This window comes from Histoplasma capsulatum, genomic scaffold, assembly GCF_000149585.1.
Source record: "Histoplasma capsulatum NAm1 scaffold_3 genomic scaffold, whole genome shotgun sequence".
Taxonomy (NCBI): domain Eukaryota; kingdom Fungi; phylum Ascomycota; class Eurotiomycetes; order Onygenales; family Ajellomycetaceae; genus Histoplasma; species Histoplasma mississippiense.
In genome coordinates this window covers 822998-841603 of record NW_001813980.1, presented here as the reverse complement: position 1 = coordinate 841603, position 18606 = coordinate 822998, and the positions used below count along the sequence as shown (strand labels likewise).

Sequence of the window (18606 nt, the reverse complement as noted above, 5' to 3'; positions counted from 1 at the left end):
AGATGGCATTCCACAACAGTGGCCTCACATCTGTGAGTCTGCAACTTTCAGGTGGTAATTGTCATTAAAAGCTTGTAATAATTATCTCATCTGAAACTTGATCACGATTGGATCTGGACGCTAGAATGTGTATGTAGACATGCTATCATATGTGAAGATATCAAACTAAGTTGCATTCTAAAAGCTAGCTAGCTAGGATGGGGAGAAGGAGAATATAAAAGAGGAAAAAGTGGGCGTTTCGAGGACTACGCAGGCATGATGGGAAGTACGCGTAAACGCGTATTAAGAACGCGTAACGCGTAACAAAAAGAAATGTTGAAACCTCTGTCTATTTCTGAATGAACCTGGCATAATATAGCAATCAACTTCACAGTTTCTCTATCTGAAAGTGGAGATTCTATGAACATTCTAGTTATTGTCAACCAACTCAGTAAGAATGTAATACTACAGCTTTGTGACAAGATGGATGCTGAAGTAATTGCAGATGTTTTTATTTGAAGCTCATTTTATTATATACACAGTCTGCTTTCATTCATTGTATCAGATAGAGGCAGTCAATTCATCAGCACACTCTGAATCTGCATATACCAGCTGCTAAGAATTGAACAAAAATTGTCAACAGTGTACCACTCAAAGACTGCCCCGGTGGCCGAATGAGTAATGCAGCCACCAGGTAGCGCCTTGGTGTGGGGACCCAGGGCGCGTGGGTTTGAAACCCACAAGGGGACAATATTACATCCAGAGTCAATTTCTATGACGGGTTAGCACCCGTTAGTGGTTAACTTACGCAACCAACCCCTTCTGCCTCACGCTCCGCGCTCGCGTAGTCGCGTAGTTCTAACGATTCTTCCGCGTAACCCTCAATGTTCTTCCGCTCCGTGCTCCACTGCGGGGCGGCTTCTGATATTCTTCCGCCCCGATCTCCCCTCTATAAGAACCCCCTTCGTACAACTTTTCCTTCTGATCTCTTTTCTCTTTCTTTTCTTAATCAATTCGTAATCTGTATTTAAGATAGTGTTAGATTGTTAATCGATATACGCCCGTTACAATTTCTCAGCTTCTAAAATAAAGGGATGTGAACTTGTCAAGTAAATATCTTCAGGCAAATCTACTATCTGATTTAGCTTATTATTTCTGAGCTGAAAACCTGTATTGTGAGTATCAAATCCTGTCTTTCATTAATTTTTCTATGTTTTTGTTATATTCTTGATATCATTCAACACTAAGCATTCCTCCTGTATAACCAACTCTTGCTTGTATTTAACATTACACAAGGACTCGTCATAAGCACTGCTTGCATACGAGTATAACCGAAGAATAATAATAATAATAACCATTCAGAGACTGATAAAGCCACAGAGAGAATGATATAAACAATGAAGAACATTCTTCATAAATTCTGCAATTACACAGAAAACAACTAAAACCATTTGCTATCACATATTGAGATTGCAATTAACAGCTGAGATTCTGTCACAACAAATATAAACTCATTCTTTCTTCTATATAAATACAATTTAAAAGTTCTGAACTTTTCTGAGAATCTCTGAGAAACCACATATATTCACAGTTTCATACAAGCAGTAGAGAACATTGTGAGCAAGTTTAAGAAAGCTCATAAATGAGCAGAAGCTTTTATAATCAATACTCAGTAAAATTATGAGAATCAAGCAAATATCAGAAAAAGTTCTGTGATTTGATATTATGTAAAAGACAAGATCTAACTAAATTTCAAGAATATAAGAATGAATCACCCCTCATGTATGCTAGATTACTGCCACATTAAATATACTGTGATGGAGGTGCTGGGCACACACAAAATTATCAACTCAACACTCTGTCTGACATTCATGATGTCTTTCATACAAACCTGCTCCGACCCGCGGCCGAGGATCCATTCCCCTCACAAAGAACCTCCAACTGGCAGCCACCCATCATCATAGAAGAAGATAATGAACTTGAATGGGAGATTGAAGTAATCCTTGATAATAGAACCAACCACCACCGCCGCGAATACCTTGTCAAATGGGTAGGATACAATCACCCGACCTGGGAACCCACATTCGCCATGGAGGACATCGCCGCCCTCGACGTCTACGAGTCATCACTCACTCTGGTAAGGGGGGATAATATGATGGGTTAGCATCTGTTAGTGGTTAACTCATGCAACCAACCCTTTCTGCCTTACACTCCACACCTGTGTAGTTCCTCACACTCCACACTTGTGTAATTCCTCACACTTCATGTTCATGTAGTTCTAACAATTCTTTCATGTAACCCTCAATGTTCTTCTGCTCTGTGCTCCACTGCAGAGTGGCTTCTGATATTCTTTCATTTCAATCTTCTCTTTATAAGAACCCTCTTTGTACAACCTTTCCTTCTGATCTCTTTTCTCTTTCTTTTCTTAATCAATTCATAATCTGTATTTAGAATAGTGCTAGATTGTTAATCGATGTACGTGTAAGAGATGGGCTACAAGAGTAATTGCAAGAGTAGTGTGAAGTACGCACAAAGGATATTAAGAAGGTAGCAATCTCTATTGTTCAAAGCTAATCGCTGATCTCCTAAAATCCACGGATATCAGCGAGCATTATATAGATAATATTGCCATCGCCACGTATCTATCGCCACGTATCTATTTCCTAATATAGATATCTCCGTTGCGCCTATTACAATTATCTCCCTTCTTCAAAGGCCTGGTCCCCAGGGCTTCTTATTGTGCGAAGTTCGTAATATGTGCTGTGTGGTTGAATTGTATAAAGTTCGCAGGATAGGACCGAATTAATTGTTCGGGTTAATTCCGAAGCGTTGCTGACTCGGGAAAAACGTTGTTCCAGTTCCGGTGTTATCGCGGTCCAATCATGATTTAGGCACAACCCCTGAACCCCTTTCCTTTAACCTTTACACCACAAATCGTATCCTAACGAGATCATCACCATCATCACTAACAACGATTTTTTTTATTTAAAAGAATACACCAATTGATCAAGCAAAGTACACTGTATCTTCCCATGCGATTTTTATTGCGACATTCGAAGTTTTGGTTGCGTGGTTGCGTTTTCTATTTTGGGTCGGATTTTGTGTTGCTGCAACTTCTTTGATCGATATTGCAATATTGATTTTATCCACCAACATCTGTTCTTTTCTTGCTGCTTCTTGCCTCTTCTCTCTTCTTAAAAGGTTCTTGATACTGATTAATGTCGTAATAGAATGTCAGAACCAGCTGCTTCCGTTGCCGGTTCAGAACCTATGGAGGGTGATATGCTGAATGCCATCGAGAGCATTTGCTTGGGTTGTCTGGAAAGGTTGCAAAACCCTCTAGTATACCCTTGCTTTGTGAACGACGGGCGGACACGCTGTCACGCCTGCCATATATCGAATACTGGGCAAGGATCTTGGTGCGTTACTTGAGTTATCCGATAACGCTGGCGAAGATGAGGAAGCGGACGGTCCCGTTGAAGTGTTAGAAAGGAACGCAGCAGCATATTGCTGTCGTTGTATTCGACATTTAACAACGTCTCCCCGCCATCACTGTGCCTGCTGAGGGTCGACGCAAGAAATGCAAGCACTGCTCGGTGATGAAGCACGTTTGCGTTCCGGTAAGTAATCGTTCTATATATGTTTTGCAGGATATAAATAACTCGTGTTTGGTGCCAGCAGACGCCGTTGAGTTGGCCCAGGCGGCTATCAATGCAGCTGAGGATTTAATTGTCGCTGGTGCAGACGCTTCGAACGTTAACGTTTTACAGGGCGCTGTGACAGCTGCAGTTAAGTTCTTCGCAGCGAAGATCCGTGGGGCTCAACGAAATGGTTCTCCTGAGGCCCCGGCTGAAACAGTGATTGGTTGAGATCCCGTGGCTACATCGCCGGTCGCAGCTCCCAAGTCATCGTTGAAACGTCGTGCTTCGCCAGTTGAGGAAATCCGGAGTAATAAGCAGATCTGCCTTGGTGACAATTCCTCAAATGACACTGGGCTCAGCTGAGGCGGATCTGTTTTTTAATCCCTGAGCGAGAATAAGTATATCCAGCAGTCATCGTCGCCTTCTTCGTTTTCGTTTACTGACTGGCTCCTGATAGGTTTTATTAAACTGTTCCAAGTACTCCTGGCTGTTCACCAAATTTTCTTCAGGTTCCCAAGAATTATCCGCGTCTGTGCAATCCTTCCATTTAACAAGATATTGGGTTTGACCACGGTACTGACGTTTATCCAATATAGCTTCAACTTCCCATTCCTCCTGCGCGTCTATAATTATCGGTTCTGCCTGTGGGATCTGTCCGTCGCGCGCGTGATACGGTTCGAGAAGGGAAACGTGGAACACGGGATGAATTCCTTTATATTGTGGCGTAAGCTTCAGTTTGTACGCCTGCGTACCGCGTATATCAATTATTTGGAAGGGACCCAAAAATCGATGATCTAGTTTGGGTGAAGGTCGCAAGGTGGATATATTTTTTGCACGCAGCATTACCCAGTTCCCTATCTTAAAGCTTTTTGGTATATGGCGCTGATCATAATACTTTTTCTCAGCTGCTTTGGCAGCTTCTAGGCATTCTCGAATCCTGTTTTCCGCTTGCTTCATCCGTTCCACTTGTTCTATCGCCGACTTTGACGCGCCCGTGCTTGGGGGTTCCACGTCTATACGAAGTTCAGTTGGTCGGCCGATCATCGCTTCAGGTAGATGTCATTTATATCCGACGCGTGGAAGGCGTTATTATATGCCCAATGCGCCAAGGGAATCCACTCTATCCAGTTATCCTGCTGGTAGCTGCAATATGTGCGAAGATAATGTTCAATCACCTGGTTCAATCGTTCCGTTTGGCCGTCGGTTTGCGGGTGGAAGGCTGTTGATAATTTTCGTCGGACATGGAGTAAGTAACATAATGTTGACCAGAACTTGCTGTTTATTAATGAATCTCGGTCGCTAATAATGTTCGCAGGTAGGCCAAAGTTCTTCGCAAGCTTCCATACAATAATGTCCGCGAGTCCTTCCGCATCTAGCTTTGAAGATGTGGGTACAATTATGGCCCATTTAGTGAACGAATCAACAAATACGACAATAGCATTGTAAGTTTGACTTCCCTTCTTATTATCTGGTAGGCCTTCAATAAAGTCCATACTGATTGTATGCCATTTCTTATCTGGCACTGGATGTGGTTGTAGCAACCCGTACGGCTTATGCCGCGGTATCTTGACGCGTTGGCAAACATCGCAGGTCCTCACATATTCTGCAATCTCATCGCTCATACCATGCCACGAGTACTTGCGTTTGATCGCTTCGATGGTTTTGTCACGTCCAAAATGGCCACCTTGGGGATCATCGTGGTTCATTTTCATTATTTCATGCCTTACGGCCTTGTCTTGCGGTACGTAGACTTTACCATCTTTCCTGAGCAGGCCATCTTTGTCTACTGCCCAGGTCGAACGATCACCTACGCTAGCGTCACCCACCTCTAGTCTTCTGCGAAGTTCAGACGTGCCAGCGTCCCTATTCTGAACCTGCAGCAAGAGTTCGACAATAGATTCAGCTACCTCTTCGCGATAGGCTATCTCGGACTCAAATACCTTAACGGCTAGAATCCGTGGCACCAGGGTCCCTAGGTCTAACCCCGTAACGCCGGCGACTTCGTTCTCATCTGCAGGTGCGTTCTTTATCCTGCAGGGTTTGTTGTCATCGATGACTACGGGCCCCTTCGCCCAACAATTTTCTTTAACTTGCAGATTTTTTCGCACCATCTTGACACATTGGTCTAACTTTGTGTTTTCTTTTGTCTTTAGTGACTTAAAGATCCCCTTACGCAGCTTCTCTTGCAGGGTAGGGAGCCCCGTCAAGGGAGCTGCGTGTTTTATATAATCTGAGTGACGACTTGGTGCATCTGCGGGATTATTTTCCCCAGGATGGTGCTCAATTTCAAAATCGAACGCTGAGAGCATTTGCATCCAACGAATCTGACGCCCATTTAGCTGCTTCGTCGTCATGAAGCGCCGGAGGTTGGCATGGTCAGATAAAACAACTATTGGGTGCCTGCTACCATGTAGGTAGTGGCGCCATTGCCTGAAAGCTTCTACAATCGGCAACATTTCTAAATCATATGTTTGATAATGTCTTTCTGCTTCTGTGAGTTTTCTGGACCAAAACGCGATCGGGTGCCAGTGACCATCATCCATTAATTGCGATATTACTGCGGCGATTGCAACGCCAGATCCGTCCGTTTCTATACGGAGTTTTCGCTGCGGATCAAAATGAACTAACAACGGTGCTTTTGTAAAGCATTCTTTTAACTGCAGTATTGCGTGCTTGCAGTTCTCGTTCAGTTGGACAGGTGCGTTGTTCTTCCCCTTTTTTGTTTCGTATCCTTTTAGCAACTCAGTCAGGGGTGCCGTTATTATCGAGAACTTGTATATGAATCGTCGGTAGAAGTTGGCGAATCCTAGGAATGTTTGCAGCTCGTTTATTGTTCGCGGTTCAGGCCAATCTAGGATCGTATCGACGCGGCGTTTTTCGACAGTGATGCCCTGCGTGGTAATCACAAAACCCAGAAATCCAATTTCTGTTGCATGGAACGTACACTTACTAAGTTTCACATATAGTCTCCATCGCCTTAAACGTTCCAGCACATTCTTAACATGGGCGACGTGTTCGTCAAGCGTATTCGAATAGATTACGATATCGTCAAGATAAGCCACGCAATATACATCCAAAATATCACTGAGGGCCTTGTTGATATAAGATTGGAAAGTCGCAGGGGCGTTGGTTAGCCCAAAGGGTAAAACCAGATACTCAAAGTGTCCGTATCGTGTTCGAAATGCCGTTTTCCACTCATCCCCCGCTCGTATGCGAATTCTATGATACGCGTCCCTAAGATCCAATTGCGTGTATATTTTGGCACCTGCTAACCTATCGAGTATTTCACTTATCAGGGGCAGCGGATACCGATTCTTGACTGTTATTTCGTTCAACCCTCGATAATCTACGCAAAGACGCAGGGTTCCGTCTTTCTTCGGTGCGAATAATACTGGGGCACCGGCTGGGCTCTTGGACGGGCGTATCCAATTCTTCTCTAATGCCTTTTCAATATATTCTCGGAGGACGGAGAGTTCTTGAGGTGACAGGTTATATATCGGTCGGTACGGTGGTTCCTTGCCAGGTTTGAGATCTATGGCATGATCGTGGGGTGCGTGCTCCGCGTCAGGTATATCTTCTCGGAATACATCAAGATAATCCTTATAATCATCCGGGATATTTGGCTCAGTCGCTGCGTGCGCAGCTCGCAATGGAAAGGCGGCAAATATAATGTTGCTGTCGTCCATTAAAGTTGCAAATTCCTTAGCGGTATCTAGGTGCACCCAGTCAATGTCGGGGTTCGCAGCTTGCAACCATGGCATACCCAGAATTACATCGTATCCGCTGATGTCGGCTTCTTCGAAATGGTGGAATCCTTCCCGGAGGACATGTTCATCATCGATAATCTTCATTGCAGCTTTTCGTTGTCCATATGATTTAACCCTATGATTATCAACTGCTTCCACTACTTTCGGTTTACCTTCTGACTTCGAGAAATATTTCAATGCCCAAGCATGGGACACGAAGTTTGCATCCGCGCCAGAATCTACTAACGTCCACGCCATTGACCATCCTGCTTCTGTCAACATCCAGGTGTTCATTGCCAATAAGTGTTTATCTCGCAGCCTAGTCGTCTGTATTCCCAATGCAGCAGCTGCTCCTACGATTGGGATTGCTAGTTTTTTGCTTGTCGGACTTGGTTGCGCTTTTCGGGGTATAACATCCAACAATCGTTTGCGATATGCCCCTTCTTATGGCAGTGTGAGCACTCCTTCATCCAATTATATTTATCTTTCTTGGTTTGTTCGGTTGAACCCGTCTGTTCCTCTCGTTTCCTTTTATTCCGGTGGTTGCTAGATTTATCAGAACGACGCTGATTCCCTACGAATATCGCAGGTCTGCCTTTGCGAATGGCACGTCGTCGCTCCGGCATATTTTCCTCGAGAGTCTGTAGAGTTCGAAGCAACTCTTCGTAGTTCTGGGGTTCTTGATTTCGACGGTCGAGTTCGGTGCGTAGCACCTTCAATGCCTTACTACGCAGGTTATCCATTCTCTGTTCCTCGCTGTATGGGGGTAGGTAATACTCCCAATCTTCGAGATATTTAGAAAAGTCGCGTATCGATTGCCACTCCTGTTGCTTAGCATCCTGGAATCTTTGGCTCGCCAATCGACGCTGATTCTGCGGGTCGTTAATTTGCATCTCTAGGTGTGATAGCATATCGTCGAATGTTAACGGTGTTGCTCCTCCGCGTCTCTCGTATGCTGATACAAAATTCAACCACTTCTGCTTAACGTGGGCATCAAGGTAGAGTTTGGCGTCGTTTATCTTGCGTTCTTCTTTTCGATAATATCGACGGTGGCGTGCAAAGAGAGTCAACATGCGATCTTTATAGTCCTTAAATTCTAACATATTCTTTCCTCGATAGTAATCCTTAATCTCCAATCTCGGCGGTGTTTCGTTATCATCATCCATATTGTCTACGGGTCGATTTTGCGGCGGTTCTGCGGCGATATCCTGGGTTGGTCGGGACTCGATAAAAGTATCTTCGCGAATCTGTGCTTCCAACTCGTTGAGGCGTTGTTGCGCGTGCAGAATAGCTAACTGTTGCTCTCGTTCACGGATTTGATCGTTTAACTGTTGCAATCGGGCATTGTGGTCGTCGGAGGTGGTAGAGGATTCGGGTTGGTTCCCAAGGGATCTTGCGCGTGTCGAAACCATCTTGCGTGTTTTAAGTTGCGTGTTTTGTTGTAGGTGTGCGTAACAACGGACCACTCAAATAAGGTTTAGAGCGATTAGAATTGTAAGAGATGGGCTACAAGAGTAATTGCAAGAGTAGTGTGAAGTACGCACAAAGGATATTAAGAAGGTAGCAATCTCTATTGTTCAAAGCTAATCGCTGATCTCCTAAAATCCACGGATATCAGCGAGCATTATATAGATAATATTGCCATCGCCACGTATCTATCGCCACGTATCTATTTCCTAATATAGATATCTCCGTTGCGCCTATTACAGTACGCCTGTTACACATTTCTTTCAATTCATAATTTATATTTAATAAATTAAATTTTAAAATCTCTGACTGCTCTGAGTTGTGAATATATGAAGAAAATAACTCTTTTTTTTTTTTCAATCAAATTGTTCAATTACTTTTTTCTTATAATTATTCTCTTTAAAAACAATTGAGAAGCTACAACATCATATTTGAGTAGTAAAAAAAGCAATATAAAATATGAAAAATATATTCAATTTCAAATCATCTCATCTGAGCAATTGATTGCACAAGATTTTTCAAGGCAGTCTCATACAGATAAAACTCAATGCTATAAAAGAAAGTGAAATTGAGAATTACTATTTTACAATCAAACATTGTAGCATCAAAAATACATATCAGCAGATTTAAATAGAAGATATACTCACTGTGAAAAATGTAAATAAGAAGATCACACAACATAAGAAGAAGAAGATTGAAAAACAACATTATAAAAGAGTTAAGTATGTTGAGAAAGATTTGAAGAAAAACACCATAGAATCAACCCAACAAGAGGTTAATGATATATATGAATGTTTAGTGAATAATACTGCTACTACAGATGATATAGATAAATTAATTATCATAGATTAGCTATGCAGTGTTGAGATATTGATTTTTGAAGTTCATATTATTCATATTTTTATCATTACACTGTTTTTATCGTTACGGTGTGGCGCACCCACATCAGGTGTGGGTGCGCGCGGCACGATTAGAGGCTGCCGTACTTTGGATGCACTGGATAAACACATAAAACAATAAAGTGTCCATAATTGATTGTTTCAAGCGGCAAATGCCGAACAAGCCCACTCCATCAATCATACCAAATCGCATTCATCCCAAACCCCGGCTCCCGCACGTCCAAATGCGCAACACGTGCCAGAAGCTCACCCCGCCAGCGATATACCTCCACGCACCCTTCCTGGTCGTCCGTTAGCGCCAGCCACTCGTCGCTGAAATCGCAGGGGCTGACGGCATTCGAGTGACCGCCGCTCGTCGGTGTCGGGTTGATGAATAGCTGTTTCTCAATATTACCTGCAGCACCCAGGCGGAATGCGCTGATATATCCCGTGACGTCGAAGTGGTTGGAGCGGGCGGTTGCGAAGAGGTGCGAGCCGCTGTGGTTGGTGAACACGACGGCTGAGCGGTATTTCTTGGATGGATCGACGCCTGTAAGGTAAATGGGCTTTAATGTTATGCCTATCTCCATATTTTATCTTTGTTACAAACTTACCTGGAGGAATCAGGGGGTATGTCTTATGCGTAAATACTGGCGTATGTGTCTTCTCATTGATGACATATTCCGCCAGTCGGTTTCCAGCCTCCATCAGCACATACAGGTATTTACCACTAGGGTGCATCTCGACCCAGCGCGGGTGATCGGCGGTTCCTGGGGCCTCAAGGCTGTCGACTAGAGTAAGTGTTCCGGTTTCTGGATCCTTTTGATGCGTCCATATCTTATTTGCACCCATGTCTGCAGAATAGAGGTAGGTCTCTGCGGGATCGAACACCATACCGTGCACGGTGGAGTGGGGGTCATATTCGTAGTTTTGAATATTTTTATCGAGTTGGCCGTCCGTGGTGACGGAGAAGACGTTTCCATAGCCCGCGTAGTTATAAAAGGGATTTCCATACACATTGTAGGGAGGTTTCTTTGCTGCGAGGACGAAAATGGCTCTGGTGTTTGTATCGGCGTTGGGAGCCAGAGCTGTAGGAATTGGAAGGTTATGATGGGTGAGTGTTAATTCATCTTTGTGTATAGATTTTCTTACGAATCGACGTACGGTGACCAGCTAAGGGGTGCGAAACGCTGTGACTGATATCTAAGGGCCCGTTTACGGAGTGAGACGACCATTTCTTCATCGACGCCCCGTAGATGTTCCTTTTCGTGTGCTGGAGACATCAATGATATGATGCGACGGCCAAACAGTCAGCAACATGCCAGGCCGCACGGAGGGGGGATATATACTAGTATACTAGGATATATCTATATCTTAAATGGTAGGAGGCCTCACGTCAAAAGTCATCCACGAGATAGGCTCATCCTCGGGGATGACCGTTTTCTTGATCAGCTTGAGAGTCAGGCAATCGTCGTCAAATTCCACGGTGTATATATTTCCTGGGGGAGTCCAGGTGCCAATCATTAAATGGTGCTTCATGTTGACGGCCGCAACGGTGCAATCAGACAGGGTACAAACTAGCGAACCGGGTGAACCAATGCAGTAACATATCGATCTAGAAAAGCCAAAATCCGAGCTCCTAAGTTAGTACTAATATGTAGCTTGCCAAAACAACAACCACATCAAGACAGGCCAGAAACCAGAACAAGCCAAGCATGCCCACTCAAGCACGAGGCCTGCTGTTCCTTGCGTATTGGTATTGCTGTTGGTGTTCTCTCGCTGGCTGCCGACACATGATCTGACGCACAGCCGTCGCCGGCAACCACGCTCGGTACTTGCTGCTGAGTCATCCAGCATCTGCTGCCGCGTTGGACACCTCGCCGGCTCAACACTCAACACATGCTGTTGTCTGCTCTGTCCCGTCCATGACGGCGCATACATCATTGCCAGCGCACGAGACCAGGGAGGCAAAATGAGCCGGTCCCCATTGGCCCCGACTGCGTTTTCCCAGTTTGCTGTTCTGCTCTCCGCGATCTGCGAGCAACGGCAAACAGCAAACAACCGAGCAATGTACCGGAGGCTGCTGACCCCAGCTGGCCAGCCCCACGTCGACTCGGATATAAAAAAGCATATCTTCACTGTTAAGGGCAAGTTGTTCCTTATTGAATGCCCCCGCGATTGCACTCCTGGATTTGTTTCTTTTTGTTCTCTCCCTTGCCTATGTTCAACCCGAGCGGATCCGGCTATTTCCTCATACCAGCTTCATCTAGAACGAGACAAACCACTCCGCTCCAGTTCTACCAGGTCCACAAGCCAATATGCCCACCAAAACAAACGGTGCTGGGAGGAACAGGGTCAAGAAAAATGGTGCAAGCATCCCCAAATATGACCCCGATTTCACGTCTGCCGTTATCGACCTCATGGGCCCCAAAACCGCCCCAAGGACAAGACAGGTCTTGGGCTGCCTCATCCGCCACATCCACGACTTTGCTCGTGAAGTCGATCTAACCAGTGACGAATGGCTGATGGGCGTGGACTTCATAAACAACATTGGCCAGATTAGCACTCCCACAAGAAACGAAGGACAGCGCATCTGTGATGTCATTGGGCTGGAAACGTGAGTGTTTCCAAATACTACTAGTACTATTAGTAGTATACAACCCCTTCTACCCTGCTTTACAGAAATAGAAAGTCTAATACAACCTACCAGCCTCATCGATGAAATCAGCCAGGGATTTATCCTAGAATCTGGCGATGACGTGCCCACCTCTTCCTCTATCCTCGGGCCCTTCTGGAGCCCGCACGCCCCCTTCCGCAAACTGGGCGATAGCATCATTCGCAGCCCGCACAATGGCCGAGTCGCCCTGATGAGGGGCCGGGTCGCCGACGCAGTTACAAAAAGAGGCATCCCCAACGCCGTCTTCGACATCTGGCAAGCCTCCTCGAACGGCAAATACGACTTTCAGGACCCAGACAACCAGGAACCCAACAACCTGCGCGGCAAGTTCCGCACTGGGCCCGACGGCTTCTATCATCTCTATATCCTCCATCCGACCCCTTACTCGTTGCCCACTGACGGACCCGCGGGAGTCCTCTTACAGCTGATGGACAGGCACCCCTTCCGCCCCGCGCATATCCATCTGATGATCACACACCCGGAGTACAAGAGCGTCACGACACAGATTTTCCCGCGTGACGATAAGTATCTGAGTAGCGATACGGTGTTTGCGGTGAAGAATGATCTGGTTGTAGACTTCAAGCCTCTTGAGGGTGATCCCTTAGCTGAGTTGGAGCTCGAGTATACAATCTGGCTGTCACCTAATAGCAAGGTGGTTTCCAATTTGTGATGATAATGACCTCCTTTCACTTTCATCTTCTCCTTTTCTTCACACAATTCCCCACGTTTTTCAGAAGCAATTTATTTCGATATATGTATATTCGAAAATCTTTTAATAATGATCGGTTCATGGGCGCCTGTGAACATAGTTATATTTTTTTTATTGTACGGTTTTTGCTCATACTGGAGAAGGTATTTGTGGGCCAAAACCTTCAGCCCTCCTTTTTGTCATGCGGGCTGGTTTCAAGTCAATCAATCCTTCCTCTGTCCACCCCGCTTGTAGCCAACTCTTTATTATTTCAAACGGGTTGGCTACCTAGCAAAAATAGAAGGGTCTAACATGGGTAAATCCGCTCCAACCCACACCTTCGAAATAACCTGATTCACCCAATTGAATGAGCCGCCTTTTTTCTCCTATGGATGTTATGATATGATCCTCCCAAAGACGCCAGATGAGCTTTGATGGACAGTGAGCCGCGGAAGCTGGAGGCAGTGATTGTGGAAGAGGTTGGTAGAGCAGACGAGACGCTTGATATCATTTTTAGTTCTTGTATTGTATTATTGTTATCTTGCGAGTTATTTCAATGAAGAAAGAGTAATGAAAAACCAGCGTCAAAATCCCGAAAGACGACCACGCACAGTGACCATCCCAAATATCTAGCTAGATACTACAATTGCAATGGAAATTAATTAATTTGTTAAACATCCAAATTTTAACCTTGGTTATCGATTGGTCCATTATACCTTTTAATACACTCTGGTTTCTTTTATTTTCTTTACATAAACCGCTTCCTCGATCCGTTTTCCTGTCGTCTCCTTCATCCCAAGTAAAAATAAAATAAAATAAAATAAAAAGGGGATGATCAGAGGGGAAATGAACAATGAAACCCCATTTTACTTACTCGACAGGGCACTGACGCCAGGCAAGTCCTTGCCCTCCAACAACTCCAACGAAGCCCCCCCACCAGTCGACACATGGCTCAGCTTATCCTCAGCATGATACTTCGCCGCAACCGTCGCCGTATCCCCACCGCCAATAATGACGATCTTCCCCTGCTTGACTGCCTCAATACACGCATTCAACATCGCCTTTGTCGAGCCCGCAAACTTGTCAAACTCAAACACACCGGGCGGGCCATTCCACAGAATCGTCTGTGCCTCCCCGATAGCCGCCTCGAATAGCTTTACGCTCTGCGCCCCAAAGTCCAACCCCCACCATCCGTCCGGAATCCCCTCCTCATCCGTCTTGTACTGCACGTTCGCATCCGCCGCGAAGCGGTCGGCCACGACGTGGTCGACGGGGAAGACGATGCGGACGCCGTTCCGCTCCGCCTTGGCCATGATGTCCGGCACGAGCTTGCTGCCGGGCTCGTCGAACAGGCTGCTGCCGATCTTGACGTGGTGCAGGACCTTCTTGAAGGTGAACGCCATGGCGCCGCAGATGACCAGCGTGTTGACTTTGTCGAGCAGGTTGTCGATCAGCTGGATCTTGTCTGAGACCTTGGAGCCGCCGAGGATGGCGAGGAAGGGCCGCGTGGGGTTCTCGAGCGCCTTGGCGAAATATTCCAGCTCCTTTTTCACGAGGAAGCCGGCGGCGCGCTGGGGGAGGTTGACGCCCACCATGGAGCTGTGGGCGCGGTGGGCAGTGCCGAAGGCGTCATCTGTAGTGTTGAGAGTTTTGTTTGTTAGAAGATGTATATTTTATGCAACGGTCGGTGAAATTGAGGACAGGAGGAAGAAGAAGAAGCAGAAAAAGAAGACAAAAAAGCCAAAGAAGAAGATCAAAAAAAAAAAAAAAAAAAAAAAAAAAAATCGGTGGAGGATTTTGGGCACATACTAATGTAAATATCCCCCAACGCAGTCAGCCCTTTCCGGAACTCCTCCACCTTCGCCGGATCCGCCTTAACCTTCTTGCCCTGCTCATCCTTATAGCTGCCCTCCTCCTCCGGATGAAACCGCAGATTCTCCAACAGAATCACCTGCCCGCCGCTGGCCTTATTAACCGCCTCCTCGACCTGCGCGCCGACGCAGTCCTCCGTGAAAATCACAGAGCGGCCACCAAGCAGCTTCTCCAGCTCGGGCACGACGGGCTTCAGGCTGAATTTGGGATTGGGCTTGCCGTCCGGCCGGCCGAGATGGGACATGAGCACGACGGCTTTGGCGCCGTGGTCGATGGCATATTTGATGGTTGGAAGCGCTCCGACGATTCGTTGGTTGTTTGTGATGTTCTTGTCCTCGTTGAGGGGGACATTGAAGTCGACCTGTGTTTGTATGAGGGATGTAAGTTACTGGTAAACATAATTCAAACATGCACTGTAGGTGTCTTAACGGCACACGTACCCGGATCAGCACCCTCTTGTCCTTGAGGTCGACATCAGTGACGGACAATTTGTTAGAGAGAGACATGGTAGCTGTTTGGTCCGTGTTGTTTTTTTGTATGATGTTTTGGACTCGTGGAACTGCCCCTCTTCTATGACACTGTGATTAGTAGGAACAAGTATAGGGTTAATCCTAGAAACAGAAAAGAAAGGGAGTATGTGGACGAACCTGGTGTGCAACGAGTGGAATTGAACGTTGTCTATCCAAGAAAAATCCGAAAGTCCCCGTCGGGGTTATTTGTTGATGAATCGATGGCGGGATTCTTTTTCGTTCCTGGTGGGGTTTGTTGTGCTGTGGCTGCGGGCGGCGTCGGGTTGATGGGAGATGTGATGTCATGACCACCAGCAACAAGCAGCAACTGTGGAAGAATCGTAGATAACGAGTAGGCTTAGTGGAATACAGGGAGATTCACTTTCGTTACATTTTGGTTGTTCTTATTGTTCCTATCGTCCTTGCTTTTCGTTACTATTTGGTGAATGTTTTCGTCAGCGGGGGACGGTTTGGGATTCTACATGTGCAGCCTTAACAATGATATGTCGAGCCACTTCTTGTTGAGGGAAATGCGCAGTAAGTAGTAGTAATGGATTCTAGATATATGCTTAGGAGTAGCTAGATTGTCAGAATTCCTTTTTGTCTTTTTCCAAAAATGCGTAACTGCTCGAATTGACATGCTCAAATCAACCTCGTAACGCCTGAAGGACTCCGGTAAAGGACTGAAACCCCACTGGAACAAAAACCTCAACTCCGGAAAGCAGTAATACGGAACAATCGTCTCTCAATGTATAAGATCAATGGTTTCCACAATCCCAGCCAGGAACTCCAGAATTTAAGTCGAATCACCAGTCGATTTGACTGGCCGCGCATGTCGACCAAACTAAAAACAAGGAGGAAGCCCGAGAGAAGGCTGGACAGAAAATCTCAGACCAGCTAAGCCTGCCAGGAAAGCAAACAACCGGTAATGGTAATGGCGATCGTGCCCAAAAAAAAAAGTCAAGGACTTGTTGTCCGTTAAATACAGGTTAACAGCCAGCTAAATGAAAATCGTGCTCCACCTTCATCTTTCCGTCTAGCATCAGACCGGCTTTCTCTGCCTCTCTCTATTCTTCCTCAGCGGAGTTGGCTAGAGATAGGTATGCTGTCCACGCAATCCCAACGGTGGATACGAATGGCTAGGTAAATTAAGAAGCAAAAAAAAAAGGGACTCAGTCAGAAAATGCCGAAGAACCTCCATAATGGGACATGACGGTGTTCAAGTAGGAAGGTAATACCACTACTCACAATTTGAAACTGGATAGGAATCACGCGGAAATTGAGTATTTGCACCGCCGGCCACAGCATGAAGTTCGCCTTCAAAGTTGGAGTATACACATCTTGCATTTTGCGTACGATCGCTTGTCTTCCCCCGCCCTCTGCCACCGTCATGAATGTGAAGAAGCATAGGAGGCCTGTAATTTTTTTGTCGTGTTAGTTCCCTGGTAAATAGCCAACACGGGCAACCAAGATGTATCTTGTGTATGACACGGAAAAGTAGGATCATACCAATCGGTGCAAAAATCAGCTGATCCATTGCCACCCGCTTCAACGCCGGCACCGTGGCGTGCGTCGTGGTAATCGGGAAGGAGCGCGCCAGGAACCCAAACCACTGGAACTGGATGGGAGCCATGAAGAAGCCATACGCCATGAACCGCGTTAGCCGCTCGAAGTCAAAGGGTGTTGCGAGGTGTCTGGTGTTGTAGGATCCCAGCTCGCCGACCGCGGGCGGCTTTTCCTTATTTAAGCTGTGTATTTCGATGGAGATTAGGTCGTTGTTGGGGTCGTTGGTATTGCTGCGGGAGCGTCGGTGGCTTGCTATGCGTGTCCGTACGGCAGTTATGGATTGAGCTACTGTATCTGCGATGCCACCTAGGACCTGTATTGGTTTTGGAGAGCGTTAGTTAGTTGAATGTAAAAGAAGCGGTATATATATAACGCCGCAGAACGGATCGGATGGAAAGGCTATGACTAGCGATGATGCTTACAGCATTGGTGACCATGGTGGTCAAAACTGGAGATTGGCCAAAAAAAAGTGTTGTTAGCCAAGCTCATTAAACTGCTCCCCAGTGCGTATGGGCATAATCATAATTACCCGGCTTCTCTGCATAGTAGGAGTTGAACTTCGCCGCGAGTCTCATCGTGACTGCCATCTCAATCAGGAGGACAAGAGTATGCAAGAGGGGCTATTTCAGCATGGTCAAGCGGATGGATTATGGGTCAGCCACAGCTCCAGCAAAAATAACAATATTAATTCCGAAGAGGGGAAAAAATTGTGCAAAAGAGGTTTGGGGTCCGAGTATGTATGGTGTTCTTTGGAAGAAGATTCAAAACAAGCAGTTTGCGTGAACTCACCCAGCGGCCATATATATATCGACTGTTCAAGCCATCAAGCACGTTCCGTCTAACTTTGTCGATCATGGCGGATGGGGGAAGGAAATAACAGAGATGGAACTTCCTATTTTACGAAGAAGAAAAGGCTCGCAGGTTTTCGGGCCCATCCAAGGATGACACTGGATTTATGCTTTTGCAGATGACGCAAAGGTTCGGGCGGGTGGGAAAAAGTGGAGGCTGCAATGCTGGTTGCTAGGTCGGCGGTCGCAGTAAACTGGCAACGAACACTGCAGAGAGAAGGATGGAGGACGAGAGAAGGATGGAGGAGGAGGATGAAGGAGGAGGATACAGGAAGAGGTGAGGAAGAGGTGAGGAGGAGCTGAGGAGGAGGCGAGGAGGCGAGGTCTTGAGGCGGTTTGTTGGTGAGGAAGACCCCCAACCCTGGGTATGGATGACCGGTGCAGCGGGAAGCGAGGTGACACTGGGCCCAACAACAACACATTGATTGACTTCATTACAGATGGAGATGTTACTTTTTTTAATTTTAGCTTTGTATATAGCGGTATTCTACAAATTGCACGGGCTTTTTCTGTATGATTCCGGGGTAATTAATGTAGGTATCTAATAATAATACCATTGCATAAACAAAGAGCAGAGAGCACGGAAATGCACCCTCTTTTTATAATGTGTTATCTACATGCATCAGCGGCCGGTAGTCATACAAAGTGTTTTTTTACACATGTCTGTCGAACGATACAATATCCGGCAGGTCTCTTATATCCATTGACTCATTGGTGTTCATATCCACCAGTCGG

The 18606-nt window shown here is 46.0% G+C and overlaps 6 protein-coding genes across 6 annotated transcripts; 1 reads left to right on the top strand and 5 right to left on the bottom strand.

The window, feature by feature from the left end:
- Window positions 1-4660: 4660 nt before the first annotated feature.
- Window positions 4661-7471, bottom strand: HCAG_03389 (hypothetical protein; the record flags this gene model as incomplete). Its single annotated transcript, XM_001541242.1, has 4 exons — window positions 4661-5631; window positions 5794-6546; window positions 6604-6839; window positions 6894-7471. 4 exons carry the CDS (start codon window positions 7469-7471, stop codon window positions 4661-4663), a joined length of 2538 nt encoding a protein of 845 aa, XP_001541292.1.
- A 610-nt stretch (window positions 7472-8081) lies between these two features.
- HCAG_03388 (predicted protein) lies at window positions 8082-8778 on the bottom strand (the record flags this gene model as incomplete). Its single annotated transcript, XM_001541241.1, has 2 exons — window positions 8082-8092; window positions 8232-8778. 2 exons carry the CDS (start codon window positions 8776-8778, stop codon window positions 8082-8084), a joined length of 558 nt encoding a protein of 185 aa, XP_001541291.1.
- Window positions 8779-9316: 538 nt separating this feature from the next.
- HCAG_03387 (carboxy-cis,cis-muconate cyclase) lies at window positions 9317-11250 on the bottom strand (the record flags this gene model as incomplete). Its single annotated transcript, XM_001541240.1, has 6 exons — window positions 9317-9411; window positions 9448-9479; window positions 10009-10291; window positions 10326-10799; window positions 10876-10984; window positions 11107-11250. 6 exons carry the CDS (start codon window positions 11248-11250, stop codon window positions 9317-9319), a joined length of 1137 nt encoding a protein of 378 aa, XP_001541290.1.
- Window positions 11251-12029: 779 nt separating this feature from the next.
- HCAG_03386 (conserved hypothetical protein) lies at window positions 12030-13058 on the top strand (the record flags this gene model as incomplete). Its single annotated transcript, XM_001541239.1, has 2 exons — window positions 12030-12328; window positions 12422-13058. 2 exons carry the CDS (start codon window positions 12030-12032, stop codon window positions 13056-13058), a joined length of 936 nt encoding a protein of 311 aa, XP_001541289.1.
- Window positions 13059-13942: 884 nt separating this feature from the next.
- HCAG_03385 (phosphoglycerate kinase) lies at window positions 13943-15454 on the bottom strand (the record flags this gene model as incomplete). The annotated part of the gene is made up of 3 exons (XM_001541238.1): window positions 13943-14709; window positions 14886-15309; window positions 15389-15454. The coding sequence occupies 3 exons, from the start codon at window positions 15452-15454 to the stop codon at window positions 13943-13945; spliced, it is 1257 nt and encodes a 418-aa protein (XP_001541288.1).
- A 1070-nt stretch (window positions 15455-16524) lies between these two features.
- On the bottom strand, window positions 16525-17878 carry HCAG_03384 (conserved hypothetical protein; the record flags this gene model as incomplete). The annotated part of the gene is made up of 6 exons (XM_001541237.1): window positions 16525-16596; window positions 16706-16872; window positions 16967-17336; window positions 17446-17471; window positions 17553-17643; window positions 17813-17878. 6 exons carry the CDS (start codon window positions 17876-17878, stop codon window positions 16525-16527), a joined length of 792 nt encoding a protein of 263 aa, XP_001541287.1.
- Window positions 17879-18606: the final 728 nt, after the last annotated feature.